The sequence below is a fragment of the Anser cygnoides genome, chromosome 16, assembly GCF_040182565.1.
Source record: "Anser cygnoides isolate HZ-2024a breed goose chromosome 16, Taihu_goose_T2T_genome, whole genome shotgun sequence".
NCBI classification, from domain to species: Eukaryota; Metazoa; Chordata; class Aves; order Anseriformes; family Anatidae; genus Anser; species Anser cygnoides.
Window position 1 is genome coordinate 1885193 of NC_089888.1, and position 18865 is coordinate 1904057.

The 18865-nt window shown below is 64.3% G+C and overlaps 1 protein-coding gene across 1 annotated transcript; it reads right to left on the reverse strand.

The window, feature by feature from the left end:
- Positions 1-1672: 1672 nt before the first annotated feature.
- SAMD10 (sterile alpha motif domain containing 10) lies at positions 1673-9173 on the reverse strand. The gene is given in 6 exon segments (XM_066978454.1): positions 1673-1881; positions 2567-2707; positions 4086-4254; positions 6838-6855; positions 6857-7023; positions 8997-9173. Coding segments are annotated over 6 exon segments (630 nt in total). The 5' UTR covers positions 9067-9173; the 3' UTR covers positions 1673-1816.
- Positions 9174-18865: the final 9692 nt, after the last annotated feature.

Genomic DNA, 18865 nt, shown 5'->3' on the forward strand with positions numbered 1-18865 from the left:
GCTGCTGGGCACCCCGGTGCCACCGGCCGGCTGCCTCCGCACCCCGCTACCCATCACCGGGGCAGGGACCTCGTGGGGGAATCGAGCTGGCTCTTCTCCACGGGTTTTCTTACCCAGGCTTTAGTCAGCCCTGATCTGACCAGGCTCAGAGATTTAATAGGGGATGCATCAGGAGGCGTTGGGGCCGCATCCTGCACAGGGCTCTGCTGCGCACCGCGGCTGGCTCGGCACAGCCCACGGCCCGGAGCGCTGGCACGAGCCCCGCCGCTGCAGGAGAGAGCATTTTTCCCCCGGTTGTTTTCTTTCTTTTTCTTAAAATTCAGTAAATCCGCTCAGCTTTGTTGCTGGTGAAGTCCTAGCGAGGTGAGGGGAGCCAATTTGGCTGCATTTTTGAAAAGGTCAGCAGCAGAAGAAGAAATTCAGATTTCTGTGTGCTCGCAGGTAGGCGAGGGGCTGTGAGCAGCGGAGCCCCCGAGGCAGGGGGGCTGCCTGCAGACGGGCCCTGCGGCTCACTGCCTGTCCCCCCCCGGCAGCGAGGGCAGCACACGAATGGGCATCAGCCACCTGCGGGCCGGGTGCCACCCTTTGGGCACCTCCAGGTGCCCGGAGCGCCCTGAGGAACGTTGTTCTTGGGGGTTTTACTAAGGAGACCAAAAACCTTTGGGTGCCATCATCATTTTTGCTAGTCCTGAGCAAACGGCAGTTTTTCTGCTCATGCACCCCCATGGAAACCTGCTGCCAGGTGTGCCGGGGCCACTTCTGAGCAGGGAACGGGTCAAACCGTGGGACGAGCCAGGAGCCCAGCCAACTAAAACACCAGTCTGACTTTATTCACACAGCAGGAGGCAGCGGTGCGCGGCGGCCACTGGCTCCTGGACGCCCACCTCTGCCAAGTCCGGGGTGCAGCTGGTGCCCGTGGCCCTGGGGTGCTGCCCGCCGGCTCGGCAGGAACCGTCGCCCCCAAAAATCACCACCGGGTTATCGGGACGGTGCTGGCATCGGTGGCACCGCCACCAGCCCCCGCCAGGGTCAGGTGTTTGCAAAAGCCCCGGAGAGGCAGAGCTCTGCAAGGAGCCCGGCCAAAGTGTGGCCAGAATTCGGAGGGGGGAATAAATAAACCCCCTGGGACCAGAGGATGGGAGGCCCAGGCAGGCGGCCGCAGGACGAGGACGGACGAAGGACGCGGAGAGCTCCTGGCGCAGCGTCCTCCGGAGCACGGCCACGGCGTGCCAGCCCCGCCTGGGTGCTGCCATCGGTGCCTCAGCTCCTCTTTAATTCACAAAGTGGAGCCAGGCGCTGGCCGCTCTGCCCCGCTTTTCCTTTTTTTTGCCCGATCAGGCCACCTTATTCGCTACCAACAACCTTATCTCCCAGGGCACTGGAAGACAGCCCAGCCTGAGGAGAAAGCTAAAGCTCCCCGGACAAGCTCCGAGGCGTTGACACGGGCCGAGCCCGGAGCAATCCCCAGCCGTGCTGAGAGCCTCCAGGTGCTGGGGCGCCGCTCACGTGCCCAAGGTTTCAGCGTCCCGCGCGTGGCTCCGGTCTGTCCCGCGGGTGGCCGCGCTCAGGCTGAGCCCCGCTCGTCGCCGTCTTCCCCCTGCAATTTCACCCTGCGAAGGGTCAGGCTCAGATGGGCAGAAGTTCATCCAGCCCCGGGGCTGTTCTGCTCCTCTTCCTCTGGCTGGGAGCCGCGTCTGCTGAAGGAAGCGTCCCATCTCTGCACAGCAACGTATTCGTAGAAAAGAAAGAGAGAAGAAGAAAGAGAGAAGCCCCGGAGCGGCTTGGAAGCTGTCTCTTCGTATTCCAAGCACGCGGTTCAGGTCTCGTATCTGCGGTGCACAGTCCATCCCAGAGGTGCTCGGTTCACAGTGCTGGTACAATCTGCCAAACAGACGGAGCAGCTAGGAGACATTTCCAAAAGACGCTGGAACAAGGAGGGGAGAGGAAGGAATAAACAGCCTGCAGGGTGGCAACGGTGGAGCCAGCCCTGGAGAGCCCAGTCCTCTCAATGCCAATTGGCACAAATGGACTTGCTGCTGTGCGCCATGACCTGTCCCTGTGCACCACGACCTGTTCTTGTGTGCCACAACCTGTCCCTGTGTGCCACAACTTGTCCCTGTGCTCCATGACCTGTCCCTGTGCTCCACGACCTCTCCCTGAGCACCACGACCTGTCCCTGTGCGCCATGACCTGTCCCCATCCACGACCTGTCCCGACCTGTTCCTGTGTGTGCTCCACGACCTCTCCCTGTGCGCTACAACCTGTTCCTGTGCTCCACGACCTCTCCCTGTGCATCGTAACCTGTGCCCGTGCTCCACGACCTCTCCCTGTGCTCCACGACCTCTCCCTGTGCTCCACGACCTCTCCCTGTGCTCCACGACCTGCCCCTGTGCACCACCGCCCATCCCAGCTGCAGCACGGGCTGGATTTTCACCGGCACCGTGCCGCTGGAGCAGGGCAGCCGGGTGGCCCTGGCTCTCACAACCGCTGCTCCCCTTTTCACCCATCCGGCCGCAGAGGGGCACGACCTCCTCCCGGGGTTCAGCTCCCTGCCCTCCCAGCCTACCTTGGCTGAGCAGCTGCAGGTTTCGGACCTCCTCGCGCACCTGGAGCTGCAGGACCTGCTGCAGGACCTCCTGCCGCTGCGCCTCGTGGGCGATGCCCATGCGCTGCAGCTTCTCCCCGTTGAGCCGCAGCAGCGCCCGACCTGCAAGCACAGCGCTGCTCAGCACCCCGCCTGGGGACACGCGTACGTGTGGTGGGAGCAAGGGAGGGGAAAGGGGTGGAATCCTTAAAAATCCTAAATCCTCCCGCCCCATGGACCCTGTCTATAGGGAAAGAGGGTAGGGTGGGATGGGGTGGGATGGGATGGGATGGGATGGGATGGGATAGGATAGGATGGGATGGGATGGGATGGGATAGGATAGGATGGGATGGGATGGGATGGGATGGGATGGGACGGGAAGGGACAGAAGCCTCACACCGTGTGCCCTGGCCTCATCGGGGCGGGTGGCCCTGTTTTTGGAGAGCATGGGGTTGCAGCTCAAGGTGCCAGCCTCAGGACAAGGTGCTGGCTCCAGCGATCACGTAACCCGTCCCTGCGGGCAGAAGCTTTCCATTTCTCCATTTTTTCTCCTTTTCTCCTTTTCTCCGCTCCACCTCCCACATCAGGACGCGTCCTCCTGACCCCACGCAGGCCGGCGGCCAGGGGAAACGGGGCACCCATCAAAACGCATTAGCGCTGCTGCCCCCGTCCCCATCCAGCCACTCTCCTCCACTCCAGGGGCTATTAGAGGAGGGATTTACAACCAAGCTTTTGTCCTCGCTTCCCAGCTAATGCTCCCTTTATTTCCCACACAAGGGCTTGCTGAGCTCTTGCATTAGGGCTTTACGTCCCTCCCGGGCACGGGGCTGCGCTGCCCCCCCTCCAGCCCGTCCCCGCTGCTCTGCCCTGGTCCCCGCACGCTGCCGCTGCTGGGGCACGGAGGGGAGGGGATGGCTGGTGCCCGGCAGCTCCGCTCACAGCACCTTCCACGGAGCAGCAGCTCCTAACGCTGCTCTGACCCCACGGGAGCTCTGAGGAGCTCTGCTCGGCCATCGGACGTGGTGTCGTGGTGGGACGGGGACAATGCTGGTACTAAAGGGTCACAGCCACCATCCCTGCCCTGGGTCTGCGGCGTGGCCCCGAGCCCCTCGGCTCAGCACACGACCCGTGGGCAGCACCGCTCAGGACCAGCTGGTACGCGTGGGAGGCACATTCTGCTGCTAAAATCCAAAAAAAAAAAAGGGTGCAGGGGGATCTTATTCTTCCCTGTTTTACGAAGACAATCCCCCCTAAGCTGCCTGTGCTCATTTCAAACCCCAGCCCACCCTGGGCCAGGGGCAGACGCCTGCTGCCCACCAGGAGCGGGTTTGCTTTGGAGCTGGAGTCTCACCAGGGAGGGGGGGCAGAAACCCAGCCTGCCCCCTCCCCAAGCACCCCGAGCCTGGCCCAGACCCCAGCCGCCCTAAAACCTGTGCGAGGCGACCCCGAGGAGCTGCTCTGGGCGACGAGCAGCAGCTCCGAGGGGCAGCGCGCGCGGTACCTGTGATGGCGTGGTGGGAGAAGGCCTCCACGTAGACGAGATAGTTGTGCGGGCAGTGCTTCTTCAGCCATTTGCACACATCCTGCTGGGTCCAGAGCACCACCGGCTTGGTGAGGCTGCCCAGCGTGGGGCTGGTGTGGTAGATGCCATAGTGATCGCAGGCACGGCCCTGCCCGGGGCGGGGGGAAGAAGGGAGGCGTCAGCGGGGCTCAGCGCCACGAGGAGCAAACCCCCCCCGTGCTGGGAAGCATCCCATCTGCCAGGGACGTTCCCTTCAAAAGCGGCAGCGGGAAGCCAGCCCCAGCTCCCTGGGTGCCTCCCGGCCCAGCGGAGCATCGCACGGGTTCAGGGCCACCCTTGGGTGTCACCCTGGGGGTCCCCAATGTCCCCCGGGGGATGCTAACGGAGAGCCGGGGCGCGCGTGCGCCGCATCCTTCCCTCCGCAGCCGCGCGGCCCGGCGCGGTGCTGGGGCGTTCAGGACCCGCCGGCTCCATTTCCTCACCCGTGTCACAGCAGCTGCAGCCTCCCAGGGCTGCTGCAGCCTGGATTTATCTCGGCGTGCGGCGAATCAAAGCCCACGAGCCGGAACGGCGCGGGGAGACGAGGCCGCTTCTCGCAGGGCAGCCTCACACGGAGCTGGGGCTGCAGGATGAGCCCCATCCGCGCTGGTGCTGAGCAGGAGGGGACGGGATTCCCAGTGGCCCTCCGGGGATGCTGAGCAGGAGGGGACGGGATTCCCAGGGGCCCTCCGGGGATGCTCCTCTCCCACATCCCAGGCAGCGAAGGGACAAGGAGCCGGCACGGGAACCCGGCGGCACCGCAAAGGTCGGCGGCGCTCGGACCGCAGCGCGCCAGCGCCGACCTCGATGTGTGAACATTGGCTAATTAAGCATGCCTAATAGAGGAGCGGAGATAATTAGCGTAACAGGGTCTCCAGACATCCTGCGGTTACTGAAACCAATAGCACGTCCCCGAGCGGTGGCGAATGGGAGGTGGCGGAGGGTCGGAGGGGTTTGGGGTGCTCCGGTGAGCCCCGGGGCGTGGGTGGTGCTGCACCCCCGGGCCCAGAAAAAGCAAAGGTGCAGGAGGTGCATCTGGGGCCGGAGAGGGACCAAGCAGCCCCTGCTGCGGCCGCAGGAGATGAGGGGGAAGAAGGCGAAGTTGGGAGGCGGTGGATAAATAACCGGAGGCCGTCCTGCAGCAGGATACGGCCACGAGGCGAAGCCCAGGCACTCCCGGGCTGGGCTCGGCGGGGTTTGCAAGCAGAGGAAATTTCACACCTGGCTTCAGGCTGGGGGAACGGGGGTCCTGGGTGGGCTCCTGGCAGTCCTGGGGGCTGCGTGCCCGGGGTTCCCTTTCAAGCAGCGATGAGAAGCGGCGAGGCTGCCCCCACCACCGCTACCCTCCCAACGCCGCGCGCGGAAATAGCGGGGAGCTCCCGGCAGCTATCACCCAAATAGCCCGCGGAGGCGCGGGGGGAGAGGTGGCCAACAACCTGCAATTTTCTCGGATCCTCGCGCTGGCTGAGCTTGTGTGCACAAATTGGAGAGGTGCCTGCCTGGGCCACGCGGCCCCACGGAGCTCAGCGCTCGGCCGGGGAGCAGGGGGACGCGGCCCCGCCGGCTCCTCGAGGCGGGGACAGAGAGATAATAAGCGCCGGGCCGGTTTTCCAGGCGGCTGAGCCGCGCTGTCTCTCTGATGAACCCTCAGCCGTGAAGGCAGAGGCTGGCGTTTGAGGCGAGCAGGCAGGAGCGGTGCCCGGCAGCGGGGGGTGCCCGGGGGGAGCCGTCCCCGTGCCGCTGCGTGGGGACCTGCAGCGAGCCACTGGCGTCACCTCCGCTCCCTCGGGCGTTTTCCCTCGTTTGCGGCACAATTAAAGCCCTGGTTCGCACCCCCAAATCCCGCTGGGAGGCACCTGGAGACAGACGGGGGGGGGACGAGACAAGTGCAGGAGCCCGGAGAGCGGCCGCCGTGTCCCCGCTGTCTCCGTGCGGAGATGCGGGAGCCAGGCCCTGCTGCTGCTCTGGGAGCATCCCGGCAGGACCACGGGGCCCTGCTCCCCTCTGGCACCCCCCAGCCAGGCCCCCAGCATGTAAACGTGTCCCCCCATAGAGGCTGTGCCCTTTTATCTCCCAGGTTTTCTTCCCAGCGGTCACCGGCTGGATTTGCTGCCTCCCAATGCCTCTCCCAAGGGCTTCAGGCACGCAGTCGCTGCTGCCCTGTCCTCACGCCATCAGCAGCTCAGGTTCGTGAAGCACCAAAAGCTGCGAAGCTGTTGGTGCTCGGGGTTTCCAGGCACCCAGGACCCTTCCCACCCCTTCCCACGGCAGCACAGAGGCAAGCAAGGAAGCGAAGCCTGGGAACATCGGGCTCGCTGCTTCAGCAGTGCACATTCACGCAATAAAGTTCAGAACTGTAGCCAGGTTCGGACCATTTACCTCCTAAACGACATGCCATAATGCTCCGGGATTGTAAGGCAATATAAGGAATTTGGTGCCGGCACATTTATTGCAGAGCCGTGCCAACTTCCACCTCCGAACGTGGAGGAGGCGACGCACGGGGCTCACCCAGCGCACCCCATCCCCTCCTCACCCCCCTTAACCCACACCCTGCCAAATAACCCCCCAAAAACTCATCCCCTAAAGGCCCGAGCCTGCAAAAAACGGATCTCTGGGGAACCGATGCGGGGCTCATTCCCCCTTGCAGCCGTGGGGATGGTGCCCCCCCCCTGCTCCCAAACCCCACGGGTACCTGCGCGCCCTCGGTGCCCTGGCTGCCGCAGGAGCTTGACGGCGCGGGCGCCCTCTGCGCGCTGGCTGCGGCCGTCGTGCCAGGTGAGGCTGGTGCCGGGGCTGCGCTGCAGGCGGTAGCTGAGGTTCTCGGCCGACACCGTGTGCTCCAGGAGGCTGCGGCAGAAGCTGAAGTGAGCGGCGGCGGCTGCGGGGGGAAAGGGAGTGAGAGGTGGCGGCGGCGGGGGTATCCGATCACCCAGCGGCATTGCCCAGAAATGCCTGTTTTAGCCCCAGGCTGCAGCCCCGTGTCGTGACGGACCTGAGCGTACCCACTGCTGGAATCCCCTCCCTCTCCGTCAACCCCTCACTGGGGAGAAAACCCATCGGAAAACCCTTTTTCTCACCCCCGTGGCAGGGCGCGTAAAGGGGAAGAGCGCAGCCGGTTTCCGCGGACCGGGACGGATCCGTCCCCACCGAGGGCTGGAGAGGTCCCGGGGGGACAAAACCCACCCTGGGCACCCCGACGGCGCTCACCCAGGCGATGACCAGCACACAGAACCCATCAGCAACGGCCACCTTTTGTCCCTCGCCCCTTTTAATAAGCTCAGGCTGCTGCACTTCATGTAATTGCGTTGTGATGAAGGGGCAAAGCTCTCCTTCGGAGCTGGGGGGCGAAGGGGCCGGCTGCTGCTGTAGGATACGCATGGATAGGGGCAGCCGGCTGGGATAAGAGACCCGAGCATCCCCCAGCGCCTGCTCCAACCCCGGCGAGCCAGGCACAGAGCGAAACCCCGCAAAAACAGCGACCAGAAACGATCCACGGCGAAAAATAACCGAGGGTGGAGGGTGACGGGGCTGGAGAACAGCCGCTGCTGCTCGGCCCCAGGGATTTTAAGGGAGGAGAGGTTTCACGGGGTTCTCCCGCGCTCCTTTGGGCAGGGGGGAAGCGGGATGTGAGCGGTGCCCCTTGGATTTACGGCCGGTACGGAAATAAACCTGGCTGAGGACAGGAGGTGCTGGATCAGTCCGGGAAGCGGAAAATGAGAAGCCGGGTGTCAGAGCTGGCTCCGCGAGCGCTTCGGCTCCAGAGCAGCCTCCCAGGAGGGGAGGCCGGAGCTGGGGACGACTGAAGGGGATCTGAGCGCAGCCTGCGGGCACCCGCGACGGGAAGAGCCCGGGGGGCAGCAGCTCGTCGGCCCCAGCTCGGGCAGCACAGCCCCTGCAGCACCAGCAGCGGCTGAGCACCTTTTCTGACTCACCAGGAGACAAAGCAGCTAAAAACGGAGCAGGGAGAGCTTGTGGCTGTGTCACAGGGCTGTGGGCAGCTCCCTGCTCCCAGCATGGACCTCGCTGCCCTGGGGGGACCGAGGCTGGGGACGCGGATGGGAGCCGAAGACAGCGGCCGCCCAGCTCCGGGTGCAGCGCCCCTTCCCAGCACCGCCACCAAGCTGTCCCCTGCTAACCCCACCGTCAGGAAATTACAGCTTAACCATAAAACTTCGTGCTCAGTCGGTCTCATTTGGCAAGGGCTCGCCCTTGAGCTGGGGATTTTGCGGGAAGGAAATGGAACCGAGACCCGCGGGGATGCCGAGCACCAGCGGGACACGGGGCTGGGCTGGGGGACCCGTGGGGACCGCAGAGCACCAGGGCTCACGCAGCAGCTGGACGTGGGCATCTCCTCCTCCAGCAAACGGGGCTGGAGGCGAGGCAGGAGAGCCAGAGCGGGAGCAGATGGGAGAGGGGGGAACCGCTGGGGGGAAACCAGCCTGGAATACGGCAGAGCAGGGAGCGTCGGAGGCTCTGCTCCGTGGCGGGGGCTGCAGCGGCCGTGGTGCAGCCCAGAGCCCCAGCAGCACCTCCCCAGCCTCCTGCTCCTCCAGCCCGGCACCAGGGACCCCAAATTCCTGGTGCAGGTGAGAGGAGGGAGTGCTGAGCCAGGACAAATGGCTCGCACATAGCACATCGGAGCAAGGGAAGGGCACAGGGAGAGGAGCCCCCAGGTCCGCCACGAGCTCCCCTCTCCTCCCCGTGCCACCCCCAGCAGCGCATCCGTCCTTCCCCCCCAAAACCGAGTGAGCCTCCCCATCCCCTCCGCCCCTCTTTCTGCCGAGCAGGAGGCTGCACCCGCACCCTGGGGTGCACCCGCAGCCGCCCCCCCCAGCCCCGTGCCCCCCTCACCTGGCTCAGGGGCACCCCGCGAGCCGCGGACGGCGGAGATGCAGCAGAGGGACGGGCGGCCCTGCTGCATCCTCGCAGGGGGAGGGATGCGCACCAGCGCTCGGCACCGGCTGTCACGAGCGCAGCTCCATCCCTTCCTCCCCTCATGCCTCTTCCACACCTGACTGCCTCCTCTCACTGCCTCCGTCCTCCTGCCAATAAGCGGCGGCCGCACGCTCGCCCCGGCTCCGGCTCGAGGCCGGGCAGCCCCCCCTGGCCTTGCTCGGGGGGGGGGGGGGGGGGGAACACGCGTTGACCCCGCGCAGCCCCCTCCCCAGTGTCCCACCGGCTGTGCCGCCGGGCAAAGCCAGCACCTCCCAAAGGCCTTAATCCCCCCTGCGCCTTTTGATCTGAATCTGCGCCGCGCTCGCCCCGCGTGCCCCTGCCTAATCCGGGGCCGGGGGGGGGGGGGGGGTTTGGGCAGCTGGCACCGGGACGGGAGGGGGCTGCAGGGGGGGGCTGCGTGGTGCCGGGAGGTGGCCGGGCATCAAAGCGCCCTGGGATGGGCAAAACCACGGCAAAATCATACATAGCCCTGGGCCACCCTGCTCCCAGGACCCTAAGGGTGCTCCCGTTGGGCACGGGGGGGGGGTCGGGGGGGTTTCAGCCTTCCCGAATTCCCACGAGCCGGGCTGCTGTCCCCCCTGCGGTTCTCCCGCCAGCCCTGCGGGACGGGCGCCTCGCCGCTGGCTCGATCCCCCCGCAGGCTTGGGAATGGCCGCGGGCTCCTTTTCCCTCGGTGGCTTCTTTCTTTTCTTTTGGGCACCCCTGCAGGAGCACGGGGCGGGCAGAGGGAGGGCGCAGAGGCCGGGCTGCTGCACGGGGGGCAGCGGGCGGTGGGACGGCGATGGGCGCTCTGTGTTTTTCCCCCCCTCTGGATGCTTTTATGGCCGGCTGGAAAGCGCTACGGGGGCTGAGGGCAGCAGCAGTCCCTGCTGGGGAGAGGTGGGTGGGAACCTCCTGGGACAGAGACCTCAAAAAAAAAAAAAAAAAAGGGGGAAAGTGGCTGCAAGCAGCCAACTTCACACCTTAAGGGTGCGAGGAGGAGCAAGGCGCAGAGGTGTGGGGAGCCCAGCACCAGCTCCCTCCGCCACTGGTTTCCAGCACGGCCTCGGACCAGGCGCTCGTCCTGCGCCTCTGGTGCCGCCGGGTGTCCCGTGGACCCGCCGCAGGGATGCGTTTGCAGGCCGGTGCGTGGGGAGAGGCGGGGGGCTTGGGGTTGAGGTGGGGGGCACGGGGAGCAGGGCGGTTCCCCAGGGGAACCCTGCTGCAGGGAACAAAAACCCACCGCCATCAGCCTGCCGGCTCCCGACGCCTCCCAGGGGAAGGGACATTTGGCACCAAATGGCGCGAGAGGTTTGCCGGCAGCCGCAGGGGGATTTGCGGTGGGGATTTGCAGGAGCCGGTCCTGGGGGGGCAGGTGGGGACGGGGCTGAGAGCTGAGCCACTCCCGGGACAGGGGGACAGGTCTCAGCACAGCCTCTGCTCACGGGGCCGCTCTTCGGGGGCTCTGTCGTGCTTTCAGCAGCATCCACGTGAGCCACGAACCCGGCTGGCGCTGCCATTGCCCCGCTCCCCTGCGTCCCTTCCACGTGGTGCAGGGCAGAGCCGCTGCTGGCAGGGATGGAGTGCCAGAGCCCCCCAGGGGCATGGCACCGCTCTCTGGGACCCCCGGGGCACGCTGTGCTTGAAGCCATACCCGGGCAATGTCCCTAGGGACCAGGTCCTGCCCTGAGCCATTCCCAAAGTCCTGCTGGCCCCCGAGGAGGACAAGACCAAATCCCAAGCGGAGGATCGACACCCGGGAGCTCCAGCCTCTCCCTGGCATCCCTGGGGCGTGCTTGGCTCAGGACCTCACCGCGATGAGCATCATCCCAGCGCCTTCCTTGTAATTCCCTGCTCACAGAGGTCAAATCCCGAGCCCGTCGCGTGCCCGGGGATGGAGCTCGAGCCTGTGACTGCTCTCCACGAGCGGGAGGAGGAAAGGAACAAAAAGCAGCTGCCCCTTCCGTGCTCCCCCTGCCTACACAGCGGGGGGACCTGCGTGGGTGCCGCCCACCCCGGAGCAGGGCTATGGGGTGAGCAGCCCTGCAGTGGGAGGTCCTGGGGCACAGCATTTTGGGGGCTGCGTGTGTCTTTGGGGGTGCTCCTGCGCCCCGGGGGCACCGCCAGGAGGTCCCCGGGCACCCCAGGATGGGGTCGGGTGCCCAGGGGGGTGCGGGCAGGGCAGGCTCTCCAGGCAGAAGCCCACCGGCACGGGCACCCCGGCCTGCAGCGAGCCCCTTCCACCCCCATGAGCCCCTCCTGGGGGTCCCATCCTGCTCCAGCACCCCTCCGGCCTCCCCTGCCCTTGCACCCACACCGCTCCGGCCAAATTTCCCCTCCCATTTTATTGGTGCCCCCCCCCAAAAAAAAATTGGGGATAAGGTTGGGGACAGATGGTCACCAAGGATGGAAGGGGCAGAGCCCCGGGGCTGGAGGAGGGGGCACGGAAAAGCGAATCCCCGGGGCTGGGGGCAGACCCCCGGGGGCGGTGGGGACAGCTCGGGGAATGGGGGGGGGGGACACAGAAAGCACCCCCCCGGGACGGAGAGGGCAGAGCCCCAGCACGGAGCTCGCACCGGGGACAGAGGGGGGCGGCTGGGGTGGGGGGTGAGGATGGGGGGGGGGGCATCCCCCGAGGATGGCCGGGGTGTGGGGGGGGGTGTGAGGGGGGGGCCACGTCCCGCCGTGCACCTGAGCCCCCTCCTCCCCAGCTCCTCCATCCCCGCTACCTTCCATGTCCTTGGCGTCGCCGCAGCTCATCCTCAGCTCCGGCGGGGAAGGAGCCCCCGCGCCCCCCCGGCCCCCCCCCCCCCCACAGCGCCGCCGCCGCCGGCACCGGGAGCTCCCGGCCCGCCCCGCCCCGGTGCCCGCTCCGGGGGCGGCGCCGCTCTCCGCCACCCCCGGGCGCTCCGCCCGCCGCGCCGCCCCGCTGCCGCCCGCCGCTCCCCTCCCGGGGCTGCCGGTTCCCCCCGGAGACCCCCGAATCCCCCTCCCCCATATAGCCCCGACCTGCTCCGGGTCCCCCCCCTCCAGCACCAGCACCCCCCAAGCGCCCCCCCCAAGCAAAGGGATTTGGGGTTCGGGGGCGCGCGGCGGGCACCGGGTGGGCGAGCGGGTGCGTGCCACGGGCGCAGCGCGGAGAGGAGCAGCACCCTCGGCACTGAGCACCAACCCCAGCCGAAGGCCAACCCCCCCCCCCCCCAAAAAAAATTCCCTTCTGCCCCTATGGGTGCCGGAGGGTGCTCGTCCCCATCCAGGCCGTGCACGCTCCGGTGGGTGGCCAAAAAGCCATGTCCCCGAGAAATGTCCCCCGAAAGAAATGTCCCCGAGCGCCACGTGGCAGCGTTTTGTGGAACAAGCGCTCGTCGTTCCCCCGCAGTGGCAACCCCGAGAGTATTTTTGGAGGCGCCCGCCTTCACCCGTGGTGCGCGGATCTCGGCCAGGGGTTGATGCTCACGTGCTGGAGGGTTTCAGCCACGCACATGCGGTGGGACGGGGACAAAGCCAAGCAGGTGCCCGTGCCACGGTGCCTCGCCGCTTGGCACGGTGTTCCCCATCACCCCGGCACCAGGCGATGCCCTGCCCTTGGTTAAAAATCAAAAAATCTCAGGTTTGCGGGATGCTGGTCCCAAAACCACGCGTCCTCCTCGTCCGGGAGCTCCGGTGGGGCAAGAGCATGTCGGCACCGCGGGCTGCGGCCGCGAGGCACCGGGCGTCACCGCCCGTGCGCGGGGGGCTCTGCACCAGATGACACTGCCGCGGTGATGAAGTGGCTCGCGTTGGGGCTGCTCAGGCTCATACCTGTTCAAAACCGAAGCTGCAGAATTTTGGCTGCTCGCTCAGGAGCTGCTGTGGATGAGGTTCAAGCTCCGACACGGGCTCACCCGGCTCGCCTGCGTACCCCTCGGTGCAGCGCGAGTGCAGCCTTCCCTCTCAAAGCTTTCGCCTCTTTAAAAAGGAGCAGGAGCCACCCAGCAGGAGCGCAGGCGGCCCCATGTCCTCCCCAGGGTGGCACAGACAGGACAGCTCAGCACCAAGCGGCACTAAAACACCCCCCGTGCTGTTAGCATCCCTCTTATTCCTGCTGCGGGAGGGAAGCTGGGGCAATATTGCTCAGCGCAGGCATCCGGCTCCTTCAAATAAAGAGCGGGCCCGTTTTCCATTACTCTTAAATTCCCAGTTCTCCTCAAATCTCCGTCTGCGCACAGAGCTTTCAAGCCACGGCAGAAATCTTCCAAGAGAAATACGGTTAAGCAGGGGCCTTGGCAGGAGAAGGCTAACGTTGTTTGAAAAATGTGTGCAGATTGCGCCAAGCTGTTATTAAAAATAAGTGCTGCGCCGTTCCCAGCCGTTGCTTTTCCTGGTTTTTCTAAGCGGTAATTGCACTTCTCCAGGAAGGGTTTAATGTGCACGGGGGAAAGAATTCCTTCCCTCATCATCATTTGCAAACAGCTCTGCACAAACCCACCGTCCTCCTGCTGTGCGGCGATGCTGCGGCGAGGTCTGGGTGCCCGGGGCTGCTGGCCCAGCTATAATTCCTCACGTTTTTGGAAAAAAATCCCACCCCGGGGGAGCTGCAGGGCTGTGGTGCCTGTGCGAGGCTTGGAGAGGGTCCGGGGAGAGCCCAGGCTCCCACGTGCTGCCGCACACCTCGGCTCGTGGAGCACCCCTGCCTCATTTCGGGGTCACCGACTCAGCCCCGCGCGTGGCCGAGCATCTCCCGGCCTTTCCGCTGTAAACCCCGTTTTTTAAACAGCCATTTTTCTCAGATGTGCTGATTTGGAAGAAAAAAAGAAATGTGATAACTTGAGAAATTTTCAAATGAGATTGCAAGGGGTGTGGAAAGGTCGGAGGGGTCTTGTGTGCCACCCCTGTGCAGGGCTGTCCGCAGGGGGATCCCTCCCCTGCCCCAAAACGGAGCCGCCACCCAGCCAAGGTGTTGCTGACCCCGACTTCCCATTTTTTTTCCCTTTTCTGCCCCAATTTGGCTCAGGTGGGTTCGGGACTGATGCTGTCATCCCCACGTCTCAGCACCTGAGAGAAGGAACCGGCCCTGGGAAGCTGGCTGTAAGATTTCAGGGTGAAACATGAGCGGCTGCGGCTCCGCTCCGCCTGCGGGACTCTCAACCGAGGGCTCTCCGCAGTCAGAGAAAACAGGAGGTAAAGAAGGGGATGAAAAACCCGCGTGTGGAACCCCAACACAGGACACGGCTTGGAAAGCTCAAAGCCTGGTGCCCGTGCCCCCCCCGCTTTGGGGTCAGGGCTTTGGGCCGGGGCACCGATGTCACCGCGTGCCCGTCCCCGTGCCTGCGCCTCCCCGGAGGGTGCAGGGTGGGCTGATTCAGCTCGCTCGTTTGGCAGAGGAGAAAGGAGGTTAATTACCCACCGGCTCTCCTCCCGACGCAGCCCGCGAAGGATAAGGAGGAGGAGGAGATAAAGAGACTTCAGACGGAAGTTATTTGTCGAGGGAGAAACGGGGCTCACTTCGCCGGGGCTTTGCTCGCCCTGCTCCTTATTGAAACACACGGCAAAGGGAAGACGCAGCCAGGGGAAGGACGCACAGCACCAGTCAGCGCCTGTGGCCGTGGGCTCAGGACCAGCGCCAGGGAGCAAAATGCTGCCAGGGCTTTTCCCAAGCTCCCCTGAACGTTCACGGGAACGGCCCGAAAGGATTTCGTGCAGGCGCTCACAGGGAGACAGAAGAGAAATCCGCTGTGTGCCCACAGCCTCCCGCTCGGAGCGGGCTGATGGATGGTGCTGAGCAGGCTGGGCATGGAAATACTTACGAAAATCCTCTCTCCCGGAAAATAACTGATTTCCACGCCGACCGTAAAGCCGCACACCTCACTGTGGCAGGCCTGCCTCGAGTGGCACCGACGTGCCACCAAGGCCACGTGGACGTCCCTTCGCCGGCCGGTGGCTGCGGTCCCCAACGTCCCCAGCACCCCGTGGCCCTGCAGCTCCCAGGGGAGGGTGCTGTGCTGCTGCTGCTTGCTCTGACACCTCACGGATGTTCCCTAGGACACGGGGGGGGGGACTCGAGACTACGGAAGCTCTTTTACTCGGAGGTTTCTATAGATATATTTAATTGGATTTTTGCACGTCACAGTTATTTTCAAGGCAGCCTGTAATTATCTGAGAGCACCATTTGCCTCCTTTCTCCCTTTTTTTTTTTTTTTTTTTTTAATATTGTTTCCCGAAACGAAACTGTAAATTTGCAACTTAATCCAATCAGGGGACACACACACACACACACGCTGCCACCATCTACAAGGGCACGAGGCGGCGTGATTCATGGTTCCTAGCTTCGCGATCAATTTACAGCGAGAATAAAAGACTCAGAGCAACATTTCAATTCTTTCCAGTAAGAAAAAAAATTAAAAACAGTGTTTTAAGGATGTGTGCCGTGCTCACGGATGCTTTACGAACCGAGGAGGCACGTGGCGGGTCGCTTGCACCCCGTGGGGGATGCTGTGCACGGGGGGGCTCAGCCTTGCATGGGAGCCTCCCTGCACCTCCAAACCCCCCCGGATGCAGGTGTTTATTGCCATTATTATTATTATTTTTGTTTCTTAACACATTTTGCATTTTTTTTGGCCCAGATCATTTTGGATGAGGACTTTTCTCCAGCTCCACCTGGGCTCCACGAGGCGTCCGCAGCCCTCGCAGGTCGGATCCTGCTCCCTCGCCCCGGCGGGCACCTGGGGTGAGCACCTGGTGCCGATGAAAACCATCACTGGGGTAAAAATTTGGCAGCACCTGGCTGCTGGACGTCCCCAGAGGGCTCACGGCAGGCTGTGCTCACGTCGAGGGCTCGTGGCCTGGTGTTGGTTTGCCTCGAGCCCGCTTTCGGAGCTCGCCAGCTGTGTAGGGTCACTCACACCACCCGATTTAGGATTTACGCGGCTCAGGGGCGAGGTGCGGCCTGGCTTGGATGGATTTTGCTCTGCTTGTCACGGCGCGGTGGTGAGCGAGCTGCGTGGTGTTTAATTGTGAGCTTCAGCCTCAAACCTTCGCTTCAAGCTCCTGGTCCTTTACACGGCACGCACACGGCCAGCAGCACGGCACCAGTCTGGGCGTTCAGCGTTAGGGGATGCCAGTGGAAAGCTGCCCCTGCGCCCTGATGCGTCCGTTGCCTGCTGCTGTCTTTTGCCACCAGAAGGACCAGACCTTGGAGCAGTGGTCTGACACTTGCTGGGCAAATCAGAAGCGATAGGAAGGCACAGAAATGGCAACCACGGGGGAATTTGGGGCCGTTTGTGGGGCTGGTGCAGGGGGAGGTCACGGCTGTGGGGTGCGCGGTGCTGGTGCAGCCGGGGCTGAGCACCTGGCTCTGGGCTTTGGGATCCTTCATCCCCACCTTCGCCTTCATCTCCAGCCTCTCCTTCCTCACCTTCACCTTCCTCCCCACCTTCACCTTCCTCCCGGCCTTCACCCTCATCTCTGCAGGATCTCAGGTGGCTTCGGGGCAGAGGCTGAAGGTCCCCCGCCACCTCCCCACCACCTGGCTGCCCGCAGCCTCGGGGCCCCTCCGCAGTTGTGCGTGGGACTAATTACAATTCCAGGGAGCGTATTTACCTAACGCGGCGCTGATTTCACTGGGTAGGACATCCTGTCTTCAGAGGATTTCACGGCACCGGGTGATAATCAAGTGAGAACAGGCTCCAAAAGTGTTAATTCAGTAGCTGAGCAGGCGGGGATTAAACCCAGCCCCCTGTCTAGTCTTTTTCTCTCACTTCCCCAGCTGAAATCCAAATAATCATCCCATTTTTGGGTGCAAAGCGGCGACACCTCCGCACGGCAGGCACGGCACCAGCGCGGCGCAGAGGGCGGCGGGGTCACGGTGGCCGAATTTGCTTCTCTTTACCCGTGTCCCCTGGGGCTGGGACACCCTGGGGCTGGGACAGTGCGGTGGCAGAGGGTCCTGCCGCTGTTGGGACAGGGGACAGGAGGCTCCACGCCGTGCCCACACCAGGAGATGCTGCAGGGAGCGAGCCCTGCGGGTGCTTTGTCCCCACGGCTGCGTTCTTGCCGCATGACGTGCTGCTTGAACGCATCCATCGTGGGGACGGCCCCGGGTGCAGGGCAGCCCTGTGGCCCCGGCATCCCCCCGCTGTCCTCCCCTTGTCCCCAGCGAGGGGACAGAGGCGGCTTTGTGCGGGCACGGGGCTGGCGGCGTCCCCTCTGCAGCGGCTCCGGGCCGTATCCTGCCCTGCGGGGAGGATGGTGGAGCTGCCCGGCCCCCAGCGGGATCTGCAGTAAATGAGCTTGGCCTCGCTCTCCCATTTAAGTGATTATTTTTCACTTTCAAGCCTTTGTGAGCGATTACCGCGCGTGTCTGCGCCTACGTGCGCTGCATCCCCTGCGGACGCCGGCTTTTATTACCGCGCCGTGCAGAAATTGAACTTGAAAAGCCCTGAACCGGGCTGGGACAACAACTCTGGGTCCGCTCGGGAGGGAACGACACCGACATTATTGGTGTCGTTCCCTGGGGGGGGGTATTGCCCACCCCAAAAACCTCAGTCTGGGGAGATGAGAGCGCTGTGCAAACACACAGGGCAGGGGAGAGACCCACGAGGGTCTCCGAAGAGCAAGACCTGGCTGGTGAGGAGGCTGAAGGCCGCATCCTGAACCGCTGCCCTCCAGCACCACTGGAAAATCAAACCAGAGTTCCCAGTGCCTCCAGTTGGTGGCCGGGTGTGGGGCCAGAGGCTCAGGCTCCATCAGAGCCCGGCTGCTGGCTCCCTCCTGCGCTCACCGGTCCGCAACGAGCACCGGGTTACGCGCACAGAGATGATTAAAAATCATTTGTGATTGATTTTACTGAACCTATGAATTACTCTGAGTTTTCTCCCTGGCTGGAGCGCGGACAGGAGAGGGGAACCCTGGGGAGGAGGGGCTGCTTCTGTAGCTCTGTGTCGGCGTGGGGGGAAAAGAGAAAATTCAGAGCAGAAAATCCGCCCCGGGACGGGGTCACCCTGCGCTGCCCACCATGTCAGCTGTGTTTTTGGGGGGATAGCCCCCGAAATGGAATTCCTGCAGCTTCCAGAGCCCTGCTGGGATCTTTTTCCCTCCCTCCTGTTCCCCATCCAGGCACCTTCCTGCTCTCCCCACCGCTCCCAGCTCAGCTCCTGGGGCTTTCAGGTCCCAGCTCCCTCCAGCCCCCATCCGAGGCCAGACATGCTGGGCCAGCGCTGTCTTTTATTAGCCCGGCCATAAAAGCCGCAAGAGCTGGTAAGAGCTGATGGGCTGGGGCCAAATCCTGCCCCAAAAGCAGGGAGATGGAGGGGGCTGGCAGGCGGAGGGGCCGGCGATGTCCCCGCTTGGCAGGTGCTGGGTGAGGGCTCGGGGGCGCAGGGTGCTGTGCCCGGCCCTGCCACCCGAACCGCTCGGCAAAAGGGATTTTTAATTTTTTATTTTTTTTTAATTTTTTTGTCTCCAGCCAAACCCAAAAATAGACGGATGGGAAGTGGCTGGGGGCTGGGTTTGCCATTAGCATGCAAAATGGGGCCATTTGTCTTCGTGCAGCTGGTTCTGCTCCCTGCGCAGCCTGGCAGGCGCGGGAGCTGCAGCGGGGCCGGGTGCGGGGAGGGGACGGCCCCAAAATCCCCCCCCCCGGCCCCTCTCAACCCCCCTCGCTGCCCCTTTTCCGTGTGGGTCAGGGAGCTGAGGTGTCCCCGAGCCCCTCGGGGTGGGCAAGGCGGGTTGCTGACCCGCTGCGCATCCGATCCACCCCGTGGTGGGCAGGAAAGGCCGTGGGGCGCCCAGCAAAGGGCAGCAGAGGT